Here is a 19,775-nt window from a genome sequence, read left to right as displayed (position 1 = left end):
CGGCCTGGCACTGCCTGCTCACCGGGCCCTCCCCCTTGCCGCCACCGCCAGTTGCTTCTTCTTCTCTGTGGGCCACTGGCGAGGGCGATGGGAGCCCCCGCTGGCACCCGCCTTGGCTGGCCTGGGGCCTGTAGGTTGGGGGCAGCTCCTGCATTGAGCATCTGCCCGTTGGGTGGTCAATGCACGTCATAGCGACCGGTCATTCTGCCATTTGGTTGATTTGCATATTAGGGTTTTATTATATAGATTTCTTATATACCGTTATATTGGCTGGGCTGCATAAATATTTGTGGGCCATGAGTTTGACATGCTTGACAGAGGGTTCAAGACTTCAGTGGAAGATGTAAGTGCAGATGTACTGGAAAAAGCAAGAAAATTAGAAGTGGAGCCTGAAGACGTGATGGAATTGCTGCAGCCTCATGTTAAAACTTTAACAGATGAGTTGTTTCTTATGGATGAGCAAAGAAAGTAGATAGAATCTACTCCTAGAGAAGATGCTGTGAAGAACGTTGAAATGACAATAAAGGGCTCAGAAAATTACATAAAGTTAGTTGATAAAGCAGTGGCAGAGTTTGAAAGTATTGACTCCAATTTTGAAAGAAGTTCTACTTGGTAAAATGCTATTAAACAGGTTCATATACTACAGAAAAATTGTTTGTGAAAGGAAGAACCCATCAATTTGGCAAACCTCATTGTTGTCTTTTAAAAAACTGCCACAGCACCCTACCCTTCAGCAACCACCTCACTGATCAGTCAGCAGCCATCAATGTCAAGGCGCAAAACCCTCCACCAGCAAAAAGATTATGACTCAGATGATAGTTAGCTTTTTTTTTTTTTAGCATTAAAGCATTAAATTAAGGTATGTACATTGTTTTTTAGACATATGTTCTTGCGCACTTAATAGACTACAGAAAGTGTGTCAGTGTATATATATTACTTGATATAAACTGGGACACAAAAAATTCATGTAACTCACTTTATTGGAATATTTGCTTGATTGTAGTGGTCTGAAATCAAACTTGTACTACCTCCAAGATATGCTGATAAATGGCATTGTGTGGAGTTTTCAGAAGGGCATTGTGTTGGTGAGGCTAAATTAGCCCTGGGATGAAGGCTGTTCTGGACCTTCCTTAACAAAGCTTAAAGGCAACCAACACTCCAAAAGGATCAAACTGATTCTAAGTCACTTAACTGCTTATCACAACAGAATTCAACATTCTTTAAAGGGTTACAGCAAAATCTAGTACCCAAAAATGTGAACTTCATAATATCTGGCATCAACCAACAATTGCTATCAAAAGAAGCAGGAAACTATACTCTTGTAACCACAAGTAAAATTTGTCAGTAAATTACAGAGGTGATAGAATTAGCAAACAAGGGTATTAAAATGAATGTTATCAGTATGCTCCATAACTCAAATATCTAGAGGAAAACACAAGTATGTTGAGAGAAGAAATGAAAAGTATAAAAGAGAAAAACCAAATGGAATTTCTAAAAATGAAAAATATATCTGAAATGAAAAATACACTGGATGGGTTTAATAGCAGATTTTTCACTGCAGAAGAAAGGATCAGTGAATTTGCAGACATGGAAACTTTCAAAAATCAGAGGACATTTAGCTTCTACTTACAGTGTAGAGAGATGCAAAGAATGCCATTTCCACTCTTTAACAATGAAAACAAAATTTAAAAGCCTGATACAATACTAAATTCTTTTTTGAACTGATAAGAGAGCTGAAATCTCAAGGCAGTCATGTGATCTGAATTCCAAGGAGAAATGGGACATATGAACTACCTTACCTGTGGTAGTGCATGGGAGAATAAGGTGTCTTATCAGTCACAACAAAAGTGGGTAAGAGGAATCAGCTAAAACTTTAAGGTTTAACACAGTGGTTCTCAACCTTGGCTGCTTTATTATGGGGTGGGGCCACAACATTAGTAACAAAGAAACAATTTCCGGAGGATGAGGCCCAGAAAGCAGGATTTTAAAAAGATTCCCAGGTGATTCTAATGTGCAGCCAAGGTTGAGAACCACTGGTTAAACAGAAGACCAATTGTGGGCCTAGCAACATAGCGATTTGAACTAGCTAGGGCAGTGATGGCGAACCTATGACACGCGTGTCAGAGGTGACACATGAACTCATTTTTTTGGTTGATTTTTCTTTGTTAAATGGCATTTAAATATATAAAATAAATATCAAAAATATAAATCTTTGTTTTCCTGTGGTTGCAAATATCAAAAAATTTCTATATGTGACACGGTACCAGAGTTAAGTTAGGGTTTTTCAAAATGCTGACACGCCGAGCTCAAAAGGTTCGCCATCACTGAGCTAGGGGCATCTAACAAGAAAACAGTTGAAAAGGGGATTTTACACTCACCCTCAATTTTTTTCCCCTCAGATCTCCAAGAACAATTACAGGTAGGGCAGGAGTCTGAAGAGAATTCCTGTTGATGGTATAGGCATGCAGGTGTTGATCAGCTGCCATTGTGGGAAAGAAAAGCCTGCCAGCTTCCCTGGACCCTAGATATTGAAAGACTTTAGGAGGGGCAGCAAAGCCTCTTGCCCAAAGGAAATAAACTAAGACTTATTGTGATGGGGTGGGGAGAACAGGAAACTAGTCTTAGACCTATGATCTTAAGTTTAAACCAAGCACAGGTCTCCTTCCTGTCAAGGAGGGTTGACTTTAACCCAAGGTCAACGTCAGATATAAAGCAGAGTTTTGCTCTTACAGGGAGAGGAAGGAACAAAGGACAGGAAAGTAATAGCAGTCTACCACTGGGGGAGGGGCAAAACCATGAAGGAGAGACATACTCAGGAACACAGATTTATATGATCTATTGAAAGCCCAGGATGAAAAACTAACCCTGAGAAAAGTCCTACAGCACCCCAGCCACATGATAAGCATTAGACACTAGAGCCAATCACTAGAGGAAGTTTAAGCCTCTGGTCAACTGAAAGTAGCCCAGCGACAATAATCACATTCACCTAAACTCCTGATTTGGTTAATTTTCTCACACCAAGGGTTTGATACAGAAAGAGGAATACTCATTTCTGGGCCTAAATACCATTTACTTCTTCTACATATGACATCCTGCATTTAACCAAAACTAGGAGACATGCACATCAGGAGACACAATAATCAACAGGACAAGACTCAAGACTCGTGTTGGCCATATCAGACAAGGATTTTAAAGTAACTCTGGCTAACATGTTAAAGGATCTAGAGCAGCGGTTCTCAACCTGTGGGTTGCCACCCCTCTGGGGGTCAAACGACCCTTTCACAGGGGTCACCTAAGACTATCCTGCATATCAGATATTTACATTACGATTCATAACAGTAGCAACATTACAGTTATGAAGTAGCAACGAAAATAATTTTATGGTTGGGTCACAACATGAGGAACTGTATTTAAAGGGCCAGAAGGTTGAGAACCACTGAGGAAAAGGTTGACAACATGCACACATAGGTAACTTTTAGCAAATAGATGGAAGTAATGAGAATCTAACTGAAATGCAAGAAATGAAAGGCATGATGTCAGAGATGAAGAATTCCATTAGGATCATCAGTAGATAACACAATTGCAGAAGAAATCAGTAAATTTGATATAGGTCAATCGAAATCCAAACTGAAACATTGAAAAAAGAGTGATAGCTGACAGAGCTATAGGACATGTCAAAGCCTAATATGTGTGGCTGAAGTCTCAGGTGGAGAGGGAGAGAGAAAAAATTATAATCCAAGATTTTAAAAACAAAATACATGCACATAACTAGACATATTATGTTCAAACTACTGAAAGCCAACAATAAAGAAAAAATCCTGAAGGCAGCCAAAGACAAAAAATAAGTATGTACAGGGAAATAAAAACAAACTACACCACAGCTATAGAAAGTTTGAAAGCAATAAGATGATAGAGGAATAGAGGATATCCTTAAATGAGTTTTAAAAATTTTAAAACTGTCAACCCAGAATTATCTATTCTTTGAAAATACTTTTATTTTTAAAATGAGGGCCAAGTTAAGACTTTTTCAGATACAGAGAAGCTGAGAGAATCCATTCCCGGCAGACTTGCACTACAATGATTGTTAAACAAAGTTCTTCGGGCAGAGGGAATGTGATTCCAGACAGAGAGTTGGATCTACACCAGGACTCAATAGTTTTTTTCTGTAGAGGGTCATGTATTACATATTTTAGGCTTTGTGGGTCAGACTATCTCTGTCACAACTATTCAACTCTGCCATTAAAGCACAAAAACAACCATAGATAATTCATAAACAAATGAGCATGGCTGTGTTCCAGTAAAACTTTATTTACGAAAACAGGAAGCAGGCCAGCTTTGGTTCATGGGTCATATATGCCAACCCCTGATCTACACAGAGAAATTAGGGCTCCAGAAGTGGAAAAAATGAATGTAAATATACTGGTAAAAGATAAATTCCCTCATTTTTAATCACACTACAAAATAACTAAATGTCTAAGCAACACTGTATAAATGGGGTATATAAAATATGCAAAAGTAAAATGTATGACAACAGTAACCCAAAGGATGCAAGGGAAGATTTTGGAAATATGTTCTTGTAAGGTTGTTACACTATTACATTATTATTTGAAGGTAGACCCTGCCAATTAAAGATACTCTATACTGTATAAGAGGACATAGAAGGGATAAATGGTGTCTGGGAAAAAGTTTTAAAATATTAATTAAAAAGAAAAATCAATAAAGATACACTATATTGTAAATTGAGGGCAAACACTAAAGAGTAAACCCAACAGTACAGAAGACTAAATGGAACACTCCATCCAAAAGCAGGTTAAAAACAAACATGTAAGACAAATAGAAAAAAACTCACAAAATGGTAGATTTAAATCCAGCCGTATTAAAAATAACATTAAATGTAAATAGTCAAAATGAAGCACATAGAGACAAGATATTTTTTTTAAAGATTTTGACATTTTTATTCTCTATTTTTCCGGTGGGTTTTGTACATATTTTTAGGAATAGGTTCTTCCCTAGATAAAAACATTGAAATAGTGAACCTCACATCTGTTTATTCATTGCTAACATTGTGTAACAAACACCTCCTCAGTGTAACACTGTTACACCTCCTTTTTACCTAATAAGGAAGGTCCCTCTCTGTATCCCCCATGAACTTCAGACAACCACCAAATTGACTTGAACCAGTGAGTTGGAATCATCAGACCCAAGATAATCTCCTATAACCATTTTCCCCAACCCCCGTGAAAAAGGAAATAAGATTAAGGATTACATCCAAGCCTATCTACCCTCTTTCCCCTATATTATAGAATCTACAACTCTGTTAAAATTCACTTTAGATTATTCTTGCTTTCATTTCTCTTCAAATCCCTTACCACCTTTTCCAGATCTTACATGCATTCTTTGGTACATCTTTCTTTCTCTTTATTTCAGCTGTGAATAGAAACTTAATTGTGATTAACTATACAATTAGTACTAGAAATATACCCATTCATTAATGCTAAGAGAAGAGTGAAGCCATTAGCTTTTAATGAAATGAAACGAATAAAGAATTTTTAAAACTTTGAAAATACTCAGGAGTTCCCTTTAAATTATTTACCTGAAATCTACCTCCCCCCCCCCCATTTAAGACTTTTTCCTCGGCACTGATATTAAAAATACACATATATGGATTTTACAGTCAATATATTTCATTTAAAAAATAATGAATAATATAATTAGCCCTTATCTTGTGTTTTTCACTGTTCTAAGTACTTTATATGTCAGTACATTTTACACAATGTAAAACCCAGTGAGATGAAACTTATCTCTTGTGACAGTTGAGGCAACTATTAAGGGACAGAGAAGATAGGTAATGTTAGTTAAAACAGAGTGGGAATTTAAACCTAGTCAGTCTACCTCCAGGACCTCTGTTCAAACTACTTCCCCATGCCTCGTCCCTAATTTTGTTACTATATCTATTTTCCTTCTTTACTTTCTTCCTTTGTTTTTTCCTTAAGCAAATATTTTAAACAGACATACTGTGACTTAAATTGACTTATATAGTTTTATATAATGAATTGGTGTTTTAAAAACTCATTTTGAGTTATGCCCGACTCACAAATGAACTATGGATTATAACCCAGGGAAAACTTGAGGCTAGCCTTTACCTGTTTTCAAACTGCAAAGGTAGAAAAGATGGCAGTAAACTCCAGTACTGGAAGCCATGCAATGAAGACTAAGTGTCTTGTATTTTACCCTCAGAGTACCTATTATGTAGCAAGAATCTTATTTAAATCTTGGTAGACCACAAAGGAGATTTAAGACTGTCTTTTGATCTTTCTTCATCTTTTCAGTAAAATAGAATAGTTTCTTTTCAATTGTTCTACATTTTTATATTTTCTATGGTATACAAAGTGTTCTATCTTTCTACATTATATAGGTGGAGGGTGTTGCATTCCAGTGAGAAATTTTATTAACATTTAGAGTTTTTCTTAATGTGAGTAGAATGAAATCCTGGTAATTCTGAATACATTTACTTCAATTTGCTATATTCACCACCCCATATTCATAGTTAAATATTTCATAGTGTATTAGAGAAATGTATGATGAGCTGCTTACATACTTCATTTTTTTTAAACTGCACATTGTCATTATTCCAAAAGTCCCTACATTTTTAGCAGCTGTCTTTTCCTTTAACTACTGGCAATGCCCAAATTTGCATTCTGTTAGAAGGGGGTGCCTGATGAATAGCAAAATAAATGAGGTATCAATTTCATGGGATATTAAAACAGATAGATATCATCTAATTCAATCTTGTCCCACCATAACCCATTCTCCAAGTAAGAAACTGAGGCCTGGGGAAGTTTAGTGTTTATGTCACACACCTAGTTCACAGCAGAGACAGGAATAGATCCTCCTGACTCTTCCCCTGCTTGTTTCATTCCAGTCACTGTTTCTGACCAGAAAGTTGGTGAATGGTAGCAGTTCCATTGACTAGTTCCTTTCTTTCTGTTCCAGTTCTTATTGTCAAGGGAAACTAGCTAATTAACAATCATTTATTATCCGCTATTTTAGAGCACAGTTCTGTTAAACTGTCTCTCTGCTTCCACATGGCTGTGTGCCATAGATAGAGCGTTGGAGTAGAATCTGTTCCTGGCACACAAACAAAACAAGTCTAGAATTCCAGATCAGTGTTCTCTGAACAAGTGGCATCTGCCTTCTGGTCCCTGGGTGCCATATAAAAAACAGATTCAGATACTGACCTTGCCTGGTAAGGTTGTGGTTTAAATTAAACAGCCAAACTACAGAAAGATGTGAAAAAATGATGGGAACCAACAATAATGAACTTTTATGTTCTATTTATTACTGTATAAAGCAAGAAATTTTTCAGAGAAGCATTCATACAAGAATTTGGTCGAAACAATCAATACCTCAGAAGGAGTAGATTATTTAAGTGTGTGATTACAAAGATAATTTGATAATATATTTTCCTGTCTTCTCCCAGCCAAATTGTTTGATGATCTGATTTTTACCTGATTTTGCAGGGGATAGGTAGGGGAGTAGTCAAGATTGAAGTATTGAAGGATTGGCTCAATTTATTTAATCCCTAGAAGGTTGTAAAGCATCAATGGAATTATTTCAAATTATTTTTTATTTAAGAATGGAATAAAAAACATTGTTATGTAAAGGTTACTTGATTATTTTTATAGAGTATGCATTCACCATGTTCTGAAATACAGCCAAGATGAAGAGATGATTCCTAGTTCTATAATCTGTTGGATTGCTATAAAAATGACATGTCTTTGTTTCTGAGTTCTAAACAATGTGGTTGGAGAAAACACACTTAAATTCTGAACCTAAGGAAAAGAAACAATGCAATATAGATGTATATATGATTTCAGGGACAGTTTAGAAAATGCAATTATAAACTAAACTGTCTCTGGGAAGTAGAGTTTAGATTTTGAGCTACCTATAATGAATACCTTGTTATATATTCTTTATGTGGCACAATTGGACCATAAAGTGGTCCAGAAAGTTTTGATAAATGACTAAGTTTGATAAAAAATGCACTCTATTAAATTTCTAACATCCTACCCACCTCAACCTGTCATACCGAAGTTTGCATTTTAATTGTTCTCTCTGGCCATTCTGATGGTTGAAAGGCAAACTGTATAAACCTTCTCATCCTCCTCTGTTCATATTTAATATGAATCTGATTTTAGGAGGAGGGGTAGAGAGCATGGTGAAAAGTAGCTGGATAGGTACATGTTTGCATCCTGGACTACTTTGTCTTAGGTTTTAGTCTCAAGAAGTCATTTCTAAAGCCTATTCAGATTGCCCAGGTCTGACTATGTGCTCTTGTCAAGAATAATAAGATACTTTATTGGTGCTTTAGCAATTTTGCAGAAATTATTGAAAATTACCTAGCTGCTTACAGTTCTGATGCCTGTCACAGGAAGTTGGTGTAGAGTTAAGATGGAATAACTGATGAGATAAAGGCTGGGTTAGAAAAGTGATTACAACTGGGAACTTGTTAATCACTGACCTCTATAGTGATCCTCTGGTTTATTACTAATCTCACTCGCACTTGGCATTTTCTTTTGCTTCAGCCTCATCTTTCATAGCTGTGTGAGTAATTTGGCATGGAGTGAACAAGAGAAGGGCATAGAGAGTCCAGCAGCTGTGCTTGTTGGCACTAGATATTTAAATATCTTCAATGTAGCCAGCAGTGTGCTTGGCACAAGCGTTAGCCAATAATACTTAAACAAATTGTTGCAAAGAAAATAGACAGGCATTTATGTTAAAAACCCTTTCTCTCTTCTTTCCTTTAAAAAATAATCTGTTGGTTTGAAATCCTTTGTAGATTTTTTTCTGTAAGTTTGAGCAGATTGCTACCAAAAAATGAAGTGTGTAATTCTAATAGTTAGTATTGGCCTAGGTTCTTTCCTACGAGAACTTCCAAGTATATTATAAGCATTAATTAAACTGCAGGCGTGTGTGGGGTGCATGTTACTGAGTTGATTTTTCTAAGAGTGAGTGGGACCACTAATGTTAAGGGACTTTTAACTTGCCCAGTTCACTGAGTGAGAGAGAGTCAAGAGCCAAGAGATGAATCCAGTAATTAGAATTCCTAGGTCTCTGCTCTGATTATACCCAATGGCATTACAGGTTTGCCCACTTTGTAGGATGGTATTTTATGTTTCTCCAAGTGATTAGTATAATTCAAATTGTAGTAAACCTTTGGTAGTATTCACTCACCAAAAAAAAAAAAAACACAAAAAAAAGAGGAAAAGCTTCTCTGTGAGCAAAGAGTTTAGGGTAAAAAATGAGTTTCAAAGATAGTCAAGGCAAAGGAGGATAAGACTGTTCATAGAACTGTGATGAAATTTAGATTTGTATACAAATATTTAGATTTGAAACCCTGTGTAAGGGTTTCATATTGTTTCTCTGAAAACTAAATATGGAAAAGCTCTCATGATTTGTATATTGAAATATATCATTTTGAAATATAGTAAAGTTGGCCTAGGTAACTTTTTTGAAACATCCAGGAATTCTTTTTTTAGGTTAAGCCTTTATTGTATAAGAAAAACCAGTCTAATGCTATCCATTTAAAATGTACCACATGGAGTTTTTTATTTAATAGATTGTGAATTTGAATTAATGAATGCAAATCAGTATGCCTTACAAAAATGAACATTGAAGTAATATTAGCTTTCAGATAAAAAGGGAAACTGTTCTAATTGTGCTGTTACTCATGGTCAACAATAATTTCTTAAATAGTATATAATTCATTGAAAGTAATTTATTTTAGTTTGCAGGAAATTTTCAGGTAGTTACTGTACTGCTGCAGAAATAAATACTGAGCCAGCTATATCTTCTAAAATATCTCTGTCTGGCAATTTTCTCATAAAAACATTATTTTGAATCAGTAGCAAAAGAGCACATACTGTCAGGAGAGTATTATAGGGTAGGTTTCTCCAGCCAATAGATTGAGGTCTATAGAAAATACTTTTTTACTAGTATATTTGAGTGAAAATATAACAGTCCTTAAGTTGTTACTTAACTTTAAGTCTTTAGTGGTTGTTTGAAATAAAATTTCAGGAAAAGGAATTTGCCATGTAGAAAGGACCTAGTGTGTTTTTCAACCAAAAATTAGTTGTTAGTACATTGTGGTGATTGACAAGCCATTGATAGAGCCGTGTTTTGTTGTTGTTGTTGTTGTTGTTGTTGTTCTTTATAATACTGTATTTTTTAAATGTTAATGTAGTCTTCCAATTCTGTTCTGCCAAAGATATGAGACATGATTTTTTTAATTGAAGAGAAGAAACTGTTAAAGATAGCTGCCAACTTTGTATGGAGATAATCTTATAAAGTGAAGCTTATTTTCTCAAAGAAACAATAAGAATAGTTGGGGGGTAATATTTCTGATCAAGATTTGGCATCAACTCAGTTCTTCTCATAGTGGGTCATAAAAGCAAAGAGGCAAAAATTATAAAACTTTCTAGTCATTTAAAATCTTAAATTATGACCCAGGTTCTTAAAGGGCAGGGATTGATATACTGTATCATTGATTTTTTTAAAAAAATCTTTGTTGTTCAGATTATTACAAATGTTCCTTTTTTTCCCCCCTTAGCTCCCCTCCACCTGGTTCCCACCCCACTCCAAGCCTTCCCACCCCCGCCACTGACCTCATCCATTGTTGTAAGCTCTTTGTCCAGTCTCTTCCCGCATCCCCCACAACCCCTTCCCCCCGAGAATTGTCAGTCTGCTCCCTTTCCATGACCCTGATTCTATTAAATTCACCCGTCTGTTCTGTTCATCAGGTTTTTTATTCATTTGATTTTTAGGTTCACTTGTTGATAGATATGTATTTGTTGTCACTTTGTAGTTCATAATTTTTTATCTTTCCCTTTTTCTTCTTCTTCCTCTTCTTAAAGAATACCCTTCAGCATTTCATATAATACTGGTTTGGTGCTGATGAACTCCTTCAACTTTTTCTTGTCTGTGAAGCTCTTTATCTGACCTTCAATTCTAAATGATAGCTTTGCTGGGTAAAGTAATCTTGATTGTAGGTTCTTGCTATTCATCACTTTGTATATTTCTTGCCCCTCTCTTCTGGCCTGCATAGTTTCTGTTGAGAAATCAGCTGACAGTCGTATGGGTACTCCCTTGTAGGTAACTAACTGTTTTTCTCTTGCTGCTTTTAAGATTCTCTCTTTGTCTTTTGCCCTTGGCATTTTAATTATGGTGTGTCTTGGTGTGGTCCTCTTTGGATTCCTCTTGTTTGGAGTTCTCTGTGCTTCCTGGACTTGTAAGTCTATTTCTTTGACCAGGTAGGGGAAGTTTTCTGTCATTATTTCTTCAAATAGGTTTTCAATATCTTGCTCTCTCTCTTCTTCTGGCACCCCCATAATTCGGATGTTGGTACGCTTGAAGTTGTCCCAGAGGCTCCTTACACTATCTTCATATTTTTGGATTCTTTTTGCTTTTCCGGTTGGGTGTTTTTTGCTTCTTCGTATTTTAAATCTTTGACTTGATTCTTGGGATCCTCTAGTCCAGTGGTTCTCAACCTTCTTGCCCTTTAAATACAGTTCCCTCATGTTGTGACCCAACCATAAAATTATTTTTGTTGCTACTTCATAACTGTAATGTTGCTACTGTTATGAATCGTAATGTAAATATCTGATATACAGGATGGTCTTAGGCAATCCTGTGAAAGGCTCGTTTGACCGCCAAAGGGGTCGTGACCCACAGGTTGAGAACCGCTGCTCTAGTCTGCTGTTGAATCTCTGCATATTATTTTTTATTTCAGTCAGTGTATGCTTAATTTCTGATTGGTCCTTTTTCATATGCTTGAGGGTCTCACTAAATTTCTTGGAGGTTTCTAGAAGATTCTTGAGTAACCGTGGTTTTGAACTCTATATCCAGTATTTTGCTTTCCTCAGTTTCTTTCATTTGTGACTTATTTCTTTGTCTCTGCATTTTGGCTGCTTCCCTGTGTTTGTTTCTATGTACTGGGTAGCTGCTAAGTCTCCTTGAGTTGATAGAGTGGTCTTGTGTGGTAGGTGTCCTATAGGGCCCAGTGGCTCAGCCTCCCCAGTCACCTGAGGTGGACGCTCTTGGTGCATGCACCCCTTTGTGGGCTGTTTGCACAGGCTTGTTGTAGTTAACCCTTGATTGCTGTTGGTATCACTGGGAGGAATTGACCTCCAGGCCAATTGGCTGTGATGACCAGCTGTGTCTACACTGGAAGATCTGTTGTGCAGGAGATATCCTTATGGGGCAGGACTTGCTTCAGTGGGGCTTTGGTGCTCACTGAGTCTGCCCCTTGAGTGTGTCCCTTATGGATGTGAAGAGTTGTAATCCGTTATGGTCTCACTCTGACTACTGAGTACACTGGCTCTTGGATCTCCAAGGATGTGCAAGGTCAGCCACTGTCTGGGGCCACCCAGCAGGAGCTACAGAGAGATCTGCAGATACCTCCTCTTTGTGTGGGGTTTGGAAGTGCCCAGACGAGGCCCAGCTGTGAAGCAAGGCAGGCTGCTGCTGCCAGGCCTTGGGCCTTCTTTTGGAAGCCCTTGGGCTCTCTGACCCAGTGGCAGTTTGACAGGTTTTAGGCAGAGAAAGGACAGGCCATTCATATGCAAAAGATGATGTGCACAGCTTGGGTTGGGTTGTAAATTGGGTGGGGCAGGGTCTCTGGGAATCACCAGGGTGGACCAAACAGCAATGGCTGCCAGTCAGCCCTGAACCAGAATGTCCCCAGGTCTCTGAGTCCCGCGCCCCCATGCAGGAACAGTGATTGTTGCACTGCAAGCAACTCTGAGAGAAAGCCACCCATGGCGTTCCTGTCCCGATGCCAGACAGTCCAATTTCTCCCCATATGTGTCTGGGTTCCCCAGAGTCTCGCCCGGAACTGGAGTTCAGAGCAAGCGGGAGCTTGTTATCTCCCTGTTAAAAGAGCAGCACATCCAGGTGCCAGCACTTTCCGTGCCTCTGCACCTCTTACTAGTCTCATTGTGCTTTCTTCACCTCTCTAGTTGTGGAACTTGCACTCAGCCAGCTTTCCTGCCGTTCTGGGTGGTAGTTGTTCTGCCTTTTAGTTGTAATTTTGATGTGGTTGTGAGAGGCAGCAAGTATAGGTGTTTACCTATGTCGCTATCTTGGTTCTCTGTACCATTGATTTTTATGAGGTACTCCAAGGCAGCATTTTCTTAAGGATTTGCTTATTATTTTTAATACTTCATAAACTTATTTATTTGATTAACAAGGTAATACCCCAAAACCGTAAATGTAGTTATTATTTATTTTTCCCCAGTAATCTCTCTGTCAGTCTTTCTGAGTTGGCATTTTCCCTTCAGTTTCTGCTATCTTCTTGGTCCAGCAGGGTTCCTGATCCATTTTGATGAGGCATGGGAGGGATATGTGTCAGAATTACAAACAATCCTTTTAATAGTTTTGTGAGGTCAGATTCCAAGAGTAAAAGAGTAGTGTCCAAAACCCCTTGACTCTTACAAGAAGTCTTAGTTATAAAGGATATATCCTTAAACAATTATAATAGTATTCTTTATATTTCATATGTATATTTTTCAAAGTAAAATTCTTCATGTAGAACTTATGTATGGTGATAATTTGAGGCAAATAGATCACATTAACTGTTGTCATAAATCTGCATTTTTGTATTGTCATTACTTTATCTGAACATGTGCTTCATCAGTAATAGTGCTTCTTAAGACATGTGCTGTAATAATCCCAATGGGCTCAGAATTGTACATTTAATTATTAATGTATTTTCTAATAACTACCTTTGTTGATACAATAATTGTTGGATATGTCTAAAGTGCAGTAGGTGTCAAATTTAGAGTTGTAAGCTTTCTACATGAGTTGGCCACTATGGCATGTATTGCATTTTTATTTTATGATAGTCCATATGTCTCCAAGTCTTTTTTTTATTATGTACTATATCAGTAGACAATTTTGACAATCCATGTATGTGTGGAATTTTTTAAAATTAATAAACTGTGCATTTTTGTACAATCATAGGCTAATAACTAGTATAGTATACAATTATGGTAAAGTTCATGTAACGTCACTAACTTAAAATATTTTGGGTAACTTGTCAGATTTAATTAGGTTGTTACTTTTGCCTTGGGATGGAGAACAAGAGTTACTCTGCCATGTCATTGTTTGTGTCCTCTTTGTTATTAACACTAAACTGTGATCCCTGCAGAAATCTTACTAAGCAACATGTCTGTTTGTCAAGGACTGTTTAGTTAACTATATGATATTCTATATATGATTCACTTTCCTGAACGTACTTAAATTACATTATTTTAAAAAGCAAATGAGTCAGAACACTGCTGTTAATCGTCAGTACTGTGGGTCATCTGATCTCCCTCTAGAGCTGGCCCATACCATTCCTGACACTTGGCCATTTGACTTTTGAAAGGGAGATATAGTCCTAACAGGAATTCTTAACATTTCTGGGAAGAATATAAATTGGCATGATTACTTCAGAGAATAGTAAGGAAAAGTTGAAAGTACACATCTTTTAATCCAGCAGCTCCATTTCTTTGTGTCTATTCTGGAGAAACTCTTCGTGTGTGTGTATAACACTTGTGCAAGGATATTTGTTTCAGCACTCTTTATGATAACACAAAGGTAGGAATAATCTATTTTTCAGTAGGAGAATATACCAACTCTGACTTTATTTGTATAGTGGGATATTTTATAACAGTAACAATGAATGAACTAGGTGTCTGCTAACATATATCTCAAAAATATAATATTGCACAAAAATGCAAATTTCAAAGGCTAGATACCATGTGATCTCATCTGTTTAAATGTATTAACCCTTTGCGGTCGTATTAAATTTGGACATGGGTGTCGTACTGGTCGGAATTAATTTCCATTGAAAGAGCAGTGATACATAATATGCAAGATTATGAAGGATAAACAAGATTTATTAATTCTTTTTTGGAACTACGTCACTACTAGTAGAATCACTACAAACGTTATCACTTTCTACGTCAGAGTCAGTATTCAAGGTGCCAAAATAAAATTCTTCATCATTACTTTCAGATTCGCAGTACACTTATTTCGGTAACTTTCTTTTTGCCATTTTGGAGTATTATTTTGAAATATCTTAACAAGCGAGAATGCCCAATTACAGTTAAACGTAATTTGTAAAGCTTTATTTGAAATTCTGCGAAGTATCTCCGAAGCTTGTCGATTTCTTCACTCTCAAAAGGCGACTGACTCGCCATGGTGTTTTGCATGGCGAGTGTGGAACGACCGCGTTTGTTTATATTGAGTTTCGATATCTCTGATTTGTCGGGGCAATGTTTTGGTTTGTGACAAGGTCGCTTAGACACTTAAGAGCTTTCAGAGAAATTATGAACTGATACATGAATGAATAGAGTTAAGATTCGTAGGGTTCCTTGCTGTGGTGGCTGAGAGCAGACATACGACCGGAACGGTAAAAAGCTTTGGTGGCTGAGAGTAGACAAACGACCGCAAAGGGTTAAACACAAACAGTAATGTATATTGTTTGAGTGAATATATATTTAAAAGTTTAAAATAAAGATGGGAATCATATACACCAACTTTAGGATAATGGTTACCTTGGAACCTGGGATGAGATTTGAGCTGTCTTATACTGTTTGAATTTCTGAAAGAGAGAAGAGGAGAGGGAGAAATGTTCAATCTGAAGCAAATAAGGGAAAATGTAATTCTCACAAGTGGGTACATGTATAATACTGTTGACTACATAGATGTCCATTCTTTTGAATATTTTTTAATGTTTTACAATGAAAAGAAAGCATTTAATAAAATACATGCTATTACATGTAGAAAGTCAGAATTTGACTGTTAAACTGACTGGAATGATAGTAAGTGCTTAAAATTTTACTTATTGGATTTTTATCTTCTTGTTTCTAATTCTCTGTACTTCCAGACCACAGTATTATTATCATGAATGGTCTAGAAGTTGAATTCTGTCAACAAATGAGGGTTTTATATAAAGTTATTTTCTTTGTTTTACAGGAAAAACATCAGAGAGAGGCTCATTTTCCCTGTACAGCAGAGACACTGGATTACCAGGCTGTCAAGTAAGTGTAATTATTACAAAGGCTGTGAGATAATTTTAATACATAAATAAAGGCTCTAATGGAAGATGTAGAAATAAATGTATTAAATTTATTTCACCATTATTTGTGCCTTTAATTTGTGACTGTGTTGGGTTTTTGGCAATTACACATATTTTCTTGTGCTCCCCCTGCTTAGAATGGTTTCCCTTCCCTAATTCACCAGACAGTCTTTCTCTAGTATCACAGATTTTAAAAACTAATATTCATTTTAACTGGAAGCAGCATAGCCGTTATCTTCCTACTTCTTTCCAAAATGCTTATCGTTTCTGAAAACGATTTTTACATATTTCCTCATAAAAAAAAAGCTGCTAATGCATTATATGAAGAACATACAGTTGCTCTGGGTAGCTTGAAAAACCAGTAATGTTTATCTTATTAACATTGGAAATATTTTCATTTCCGTCCTACATCTAATAAAATTTTTCACTTTCTATAGTCTCTTTATATGGAAACTTTTTTTTAGTTCTTACACATTCCCTATCATGTTTCATATTAAATAATGGTTATCTTCTCAGCTCTTCCCCCATTTCTTTAGACTGAGAGTCCTGAACTCAGTTCACTACAGATTCCCATCAGAATCAAGCCAAAAAGTTTATAAAGGAAAGGCAGGATATGTTCAATTTGTTTTCTGCTGTCTGCATACAGATCCACCCTAATTTCATACATGGGCATGTGAGCCAATTTTAAGTCATACTAACAATACTACTCTATTTCATACACATCCCATAATTGTGCCATTCAGAGTCAGAAAACTTAGGTTCACTTCTGATCTCTACAAGTTAGGACCTATAGTTATAAGAAATACCATTTAACCTTAAATTCCATCTCTGCATTGATTTCCTCATTTGAAAAATAGAATTAGCATTTTTGCTTCCATGTACATTTTACAAAGTAAATGAATATTTTTCAGAGCTTTTAGTTCATATAACCCACAAAACAAAAGCTATTTGAGCCCTTAATATTATTTTTAATAGATGAAAAGTTTGAGAGCCACTTGTGTAATGTTCACACTACTGCTAAACTTGACAAAAAAGCTATTGCAAACTTTTAAAAACTACAGCTGCATCTAATAAATTGTAGTTAATGCCTATATTAACAAGTTTGAATACTCTCTTGGCAAAGGTATTGCTGTTTAGTTAAAAACTGTGGTAAGCTCTATTTATATAATTCACCAATTTTGCCAAAATGAATCTTAACAGTTTTTGCCAAGGATTAATGTGTGTTTATACCAGATTTAATTCTCATATCAAAAAAACCAAACATTTATTTTAGCCTTAGCCAGGTGGCTCAGTTGGTGTAGTGTCGGCCTATACACCTAGGTTTCCGGTTTGATCCCCGGTCAGGGCACTTACAGAGTCAACCAGTGATGCTCCCACCACCCCCCCCCCGCAACCCCCCCAAATATATCCTTAGGTGAGGATTTTAAAAACAACAAAACACATTTATTTTAAATGTATGTGCATAGCACTGTAATAACAATTGCTACCATTTACTACTGAGCACTAACTGAACCCACAACATGAACAGATTTAATCCTTTTAACAATACCCATTTTGCCAATAAGTAAATGGTGTTAAGTAATCTGCTTAAGGCCATACATTTAGCAAGTGGTAAACCTAAACTCATGCTTGATGTTTTTAACTATGATGTAACTATACTTTATCATAAGAATCCCTTAGATTCCTAGTCTGTCCCCATACCATCCTTTCATTTTAACTTGTTTGGTCCAGGAGGGGCCTGGGAATTTGTATCTTTAACAAGTGCCCCAAGTGATCTAATTGACATGGGCTGGGGATTATGCTTTGAGAAACCCAGTTCCTCTGTATACACTAAGTATAAGCATATAAGGAGAATGAGAAAAGAAGAAACTGTAAGATTGCTGTTTAATAATTGTTTATAACATATTGGAGAGATTAGGTAGGCTTGTGTGGAAAAGAAAAAATAAGGTTACTAGAATGTATGAACTATAAAATAATATGTCTAAATATAAGATGTAAATGTATTCAAGTGTGGGAAAGATTTGTTTATGAATTCGTAGAAGCAATGCATGAGTCCCAAAGAGGAAGCCCAAAATTCAGCACAGAGGAAGAAAGATTATACTGCAGCTAGAACAAATACCCTCACTGAAGATAAGGACTCTTAAAACAAGCAAAGGGATTCCTTACTGTGAAAGAAACAGTGGCTTTGTTATGTATTATTGTTACCTACCTCTGACTGTGCTGCATTTTATAGGAGAAATTATTGTGGACGGCACCAGCTGATTTGAGGCCTAAGTAGGAAGATCAGGAAATTCAAGAGTTAAAAGAGGTGTATCACACCCATTCAAAGAAGTACCTGTATTCCAAACAGTATTTATTATAATGGGTCAGAGAAGAAAAAACTAATTGGTTGCCATTCTGTCTTACCTTTTCACAAATTACATAACAATTTTAACTATACAATGATGATACAAGGAAATATAAATAATGACTAAAAAATTATATCTAACACCACTTAGAAATCATTTTTCCTAACAAAATCCCCCCAAGGAACATTAACTCTGCTATTAATGTACATAAAATGCTGCTGACATACTACAAAATTCAGGCTAATTTAATAATGCCTGATGGGCCTTACTTCATCTTAAGATGATGTAATAATATGTTGCTAAATGAGTCTCCTCACATTACCTTCATGGCAATCATATGACTGTTGAGCCATTAAAAGGAAACTGGTGTGGCAGTATTACTGGAAGTACTGATAGATCATTCTGCAATTGAATTTTTTTAATTGATTCAGCACAGAGAATAGAAGCCAACATCTTTATTAATAATAGGTATAGTACTTTAAAAACTGCCATCATGAAGTGAAAAATCCTTTTATCATTACAATAGTTTCTAATTGAGACCTCTTAAGTATTTAAGTAGTTTGTATGTTTTTTCAAAGTGTTCAAACTAGAAACACTGTATAGTAATTATATCCTTGAGAAAATTACAGTTAACTTTAAAAACTCAATTAACATTTAGTTTGTAAATTTACCGATACCTATAGCCAATCTCATATGCAGACATTAGATAATAATAAAATGATGAGTCAATACATCAGGAAGAACAATAATAAATGTGTATATACCTAGTAACAGAGCTTCAAAATAAATGAAGCAAAAATTGATAGAATTAAGAAAATAAATTCCAAATTATAGTTATAGATTTGAATAACTCAGCAGTTGCCAGAATAACTAGACAAAAACTTAGAACTAAACGAACTGTCAACTACCTTGATCTAATTGTTATATATTGAACTCTATTCCCAACAACTGAAGAATATAAATTATTCTCAAGGGCATATGTTACATTCAACAGGATTGAACCATATGCTGGTTTATAAAACTAGTGTCAATATATTGAAGTTTTGAAATCACAAGATAATTAAATGAGACGTCAGTAAGATATCTAGAATAACACCAAAATTCTGGAAATTTAAAAACCCATGTCCAAATAACCTATGGTTCTAAAAAGAAATCACAAGAAAATTTCGAAGATAATTTTAACTGAATTATAATAAAATGTTATATAACAAAATTTGTTGGTGCAGCTAAGGCAGTGCTCAGAAGAAAAGGTATAGCATTAAATGCGTGTATTCCTAAAGAAGTTCTACAGTGCATGACCTGAG

The 19,775-nt window shown here is 36.0% G+C and overlaps 1 protein-coding gene across 3 annotated transcripts in view; it reads left to right on the top strand.

The window, feature by feature from the left end:
* The window catches only part of TCF12 (transcription factor 12), a 349,904-nt gene that overhangs the window by 213,274 nt on the left and 116,855 nt on the right, over window positions 1-19,775 (top strand). For all 3 annotated transcript variants that reach the window (XM_023751610.1, XM_023751612.1, XM_023751611.1), the window contains exon 6: window positions 16,021-16,085. In XM_023751610.1, coding sequence (XP_023607378.1) covers window positions 16,021-16,085 — 65 coding nt within the window. The remainder of the gene's footprint in view (window positions 1-16,020; window positions 16,086-19,775) is intronic.

Source organism: Myotis lucifugus, unplaced genomic scaffold (genome assembly GCF_000147115.1).
Source record: "Myotis lucifugus unplaced genomic scaffold, Myoluc2.0 scaffold_23, whole genome shotgun sequence".
In the NCBI taxonomy this organism is placed as follows: Eukaryota; Metazoa; Chordata; class Mammalia; order Chiroptera; family Vespertilionidae; genus Myotis; species Myotis lucifugus.
Note: the sequence above shows the minus strand (reverse complement) of the source record. Positions and strands in the feature narration are given on the sequence as shown.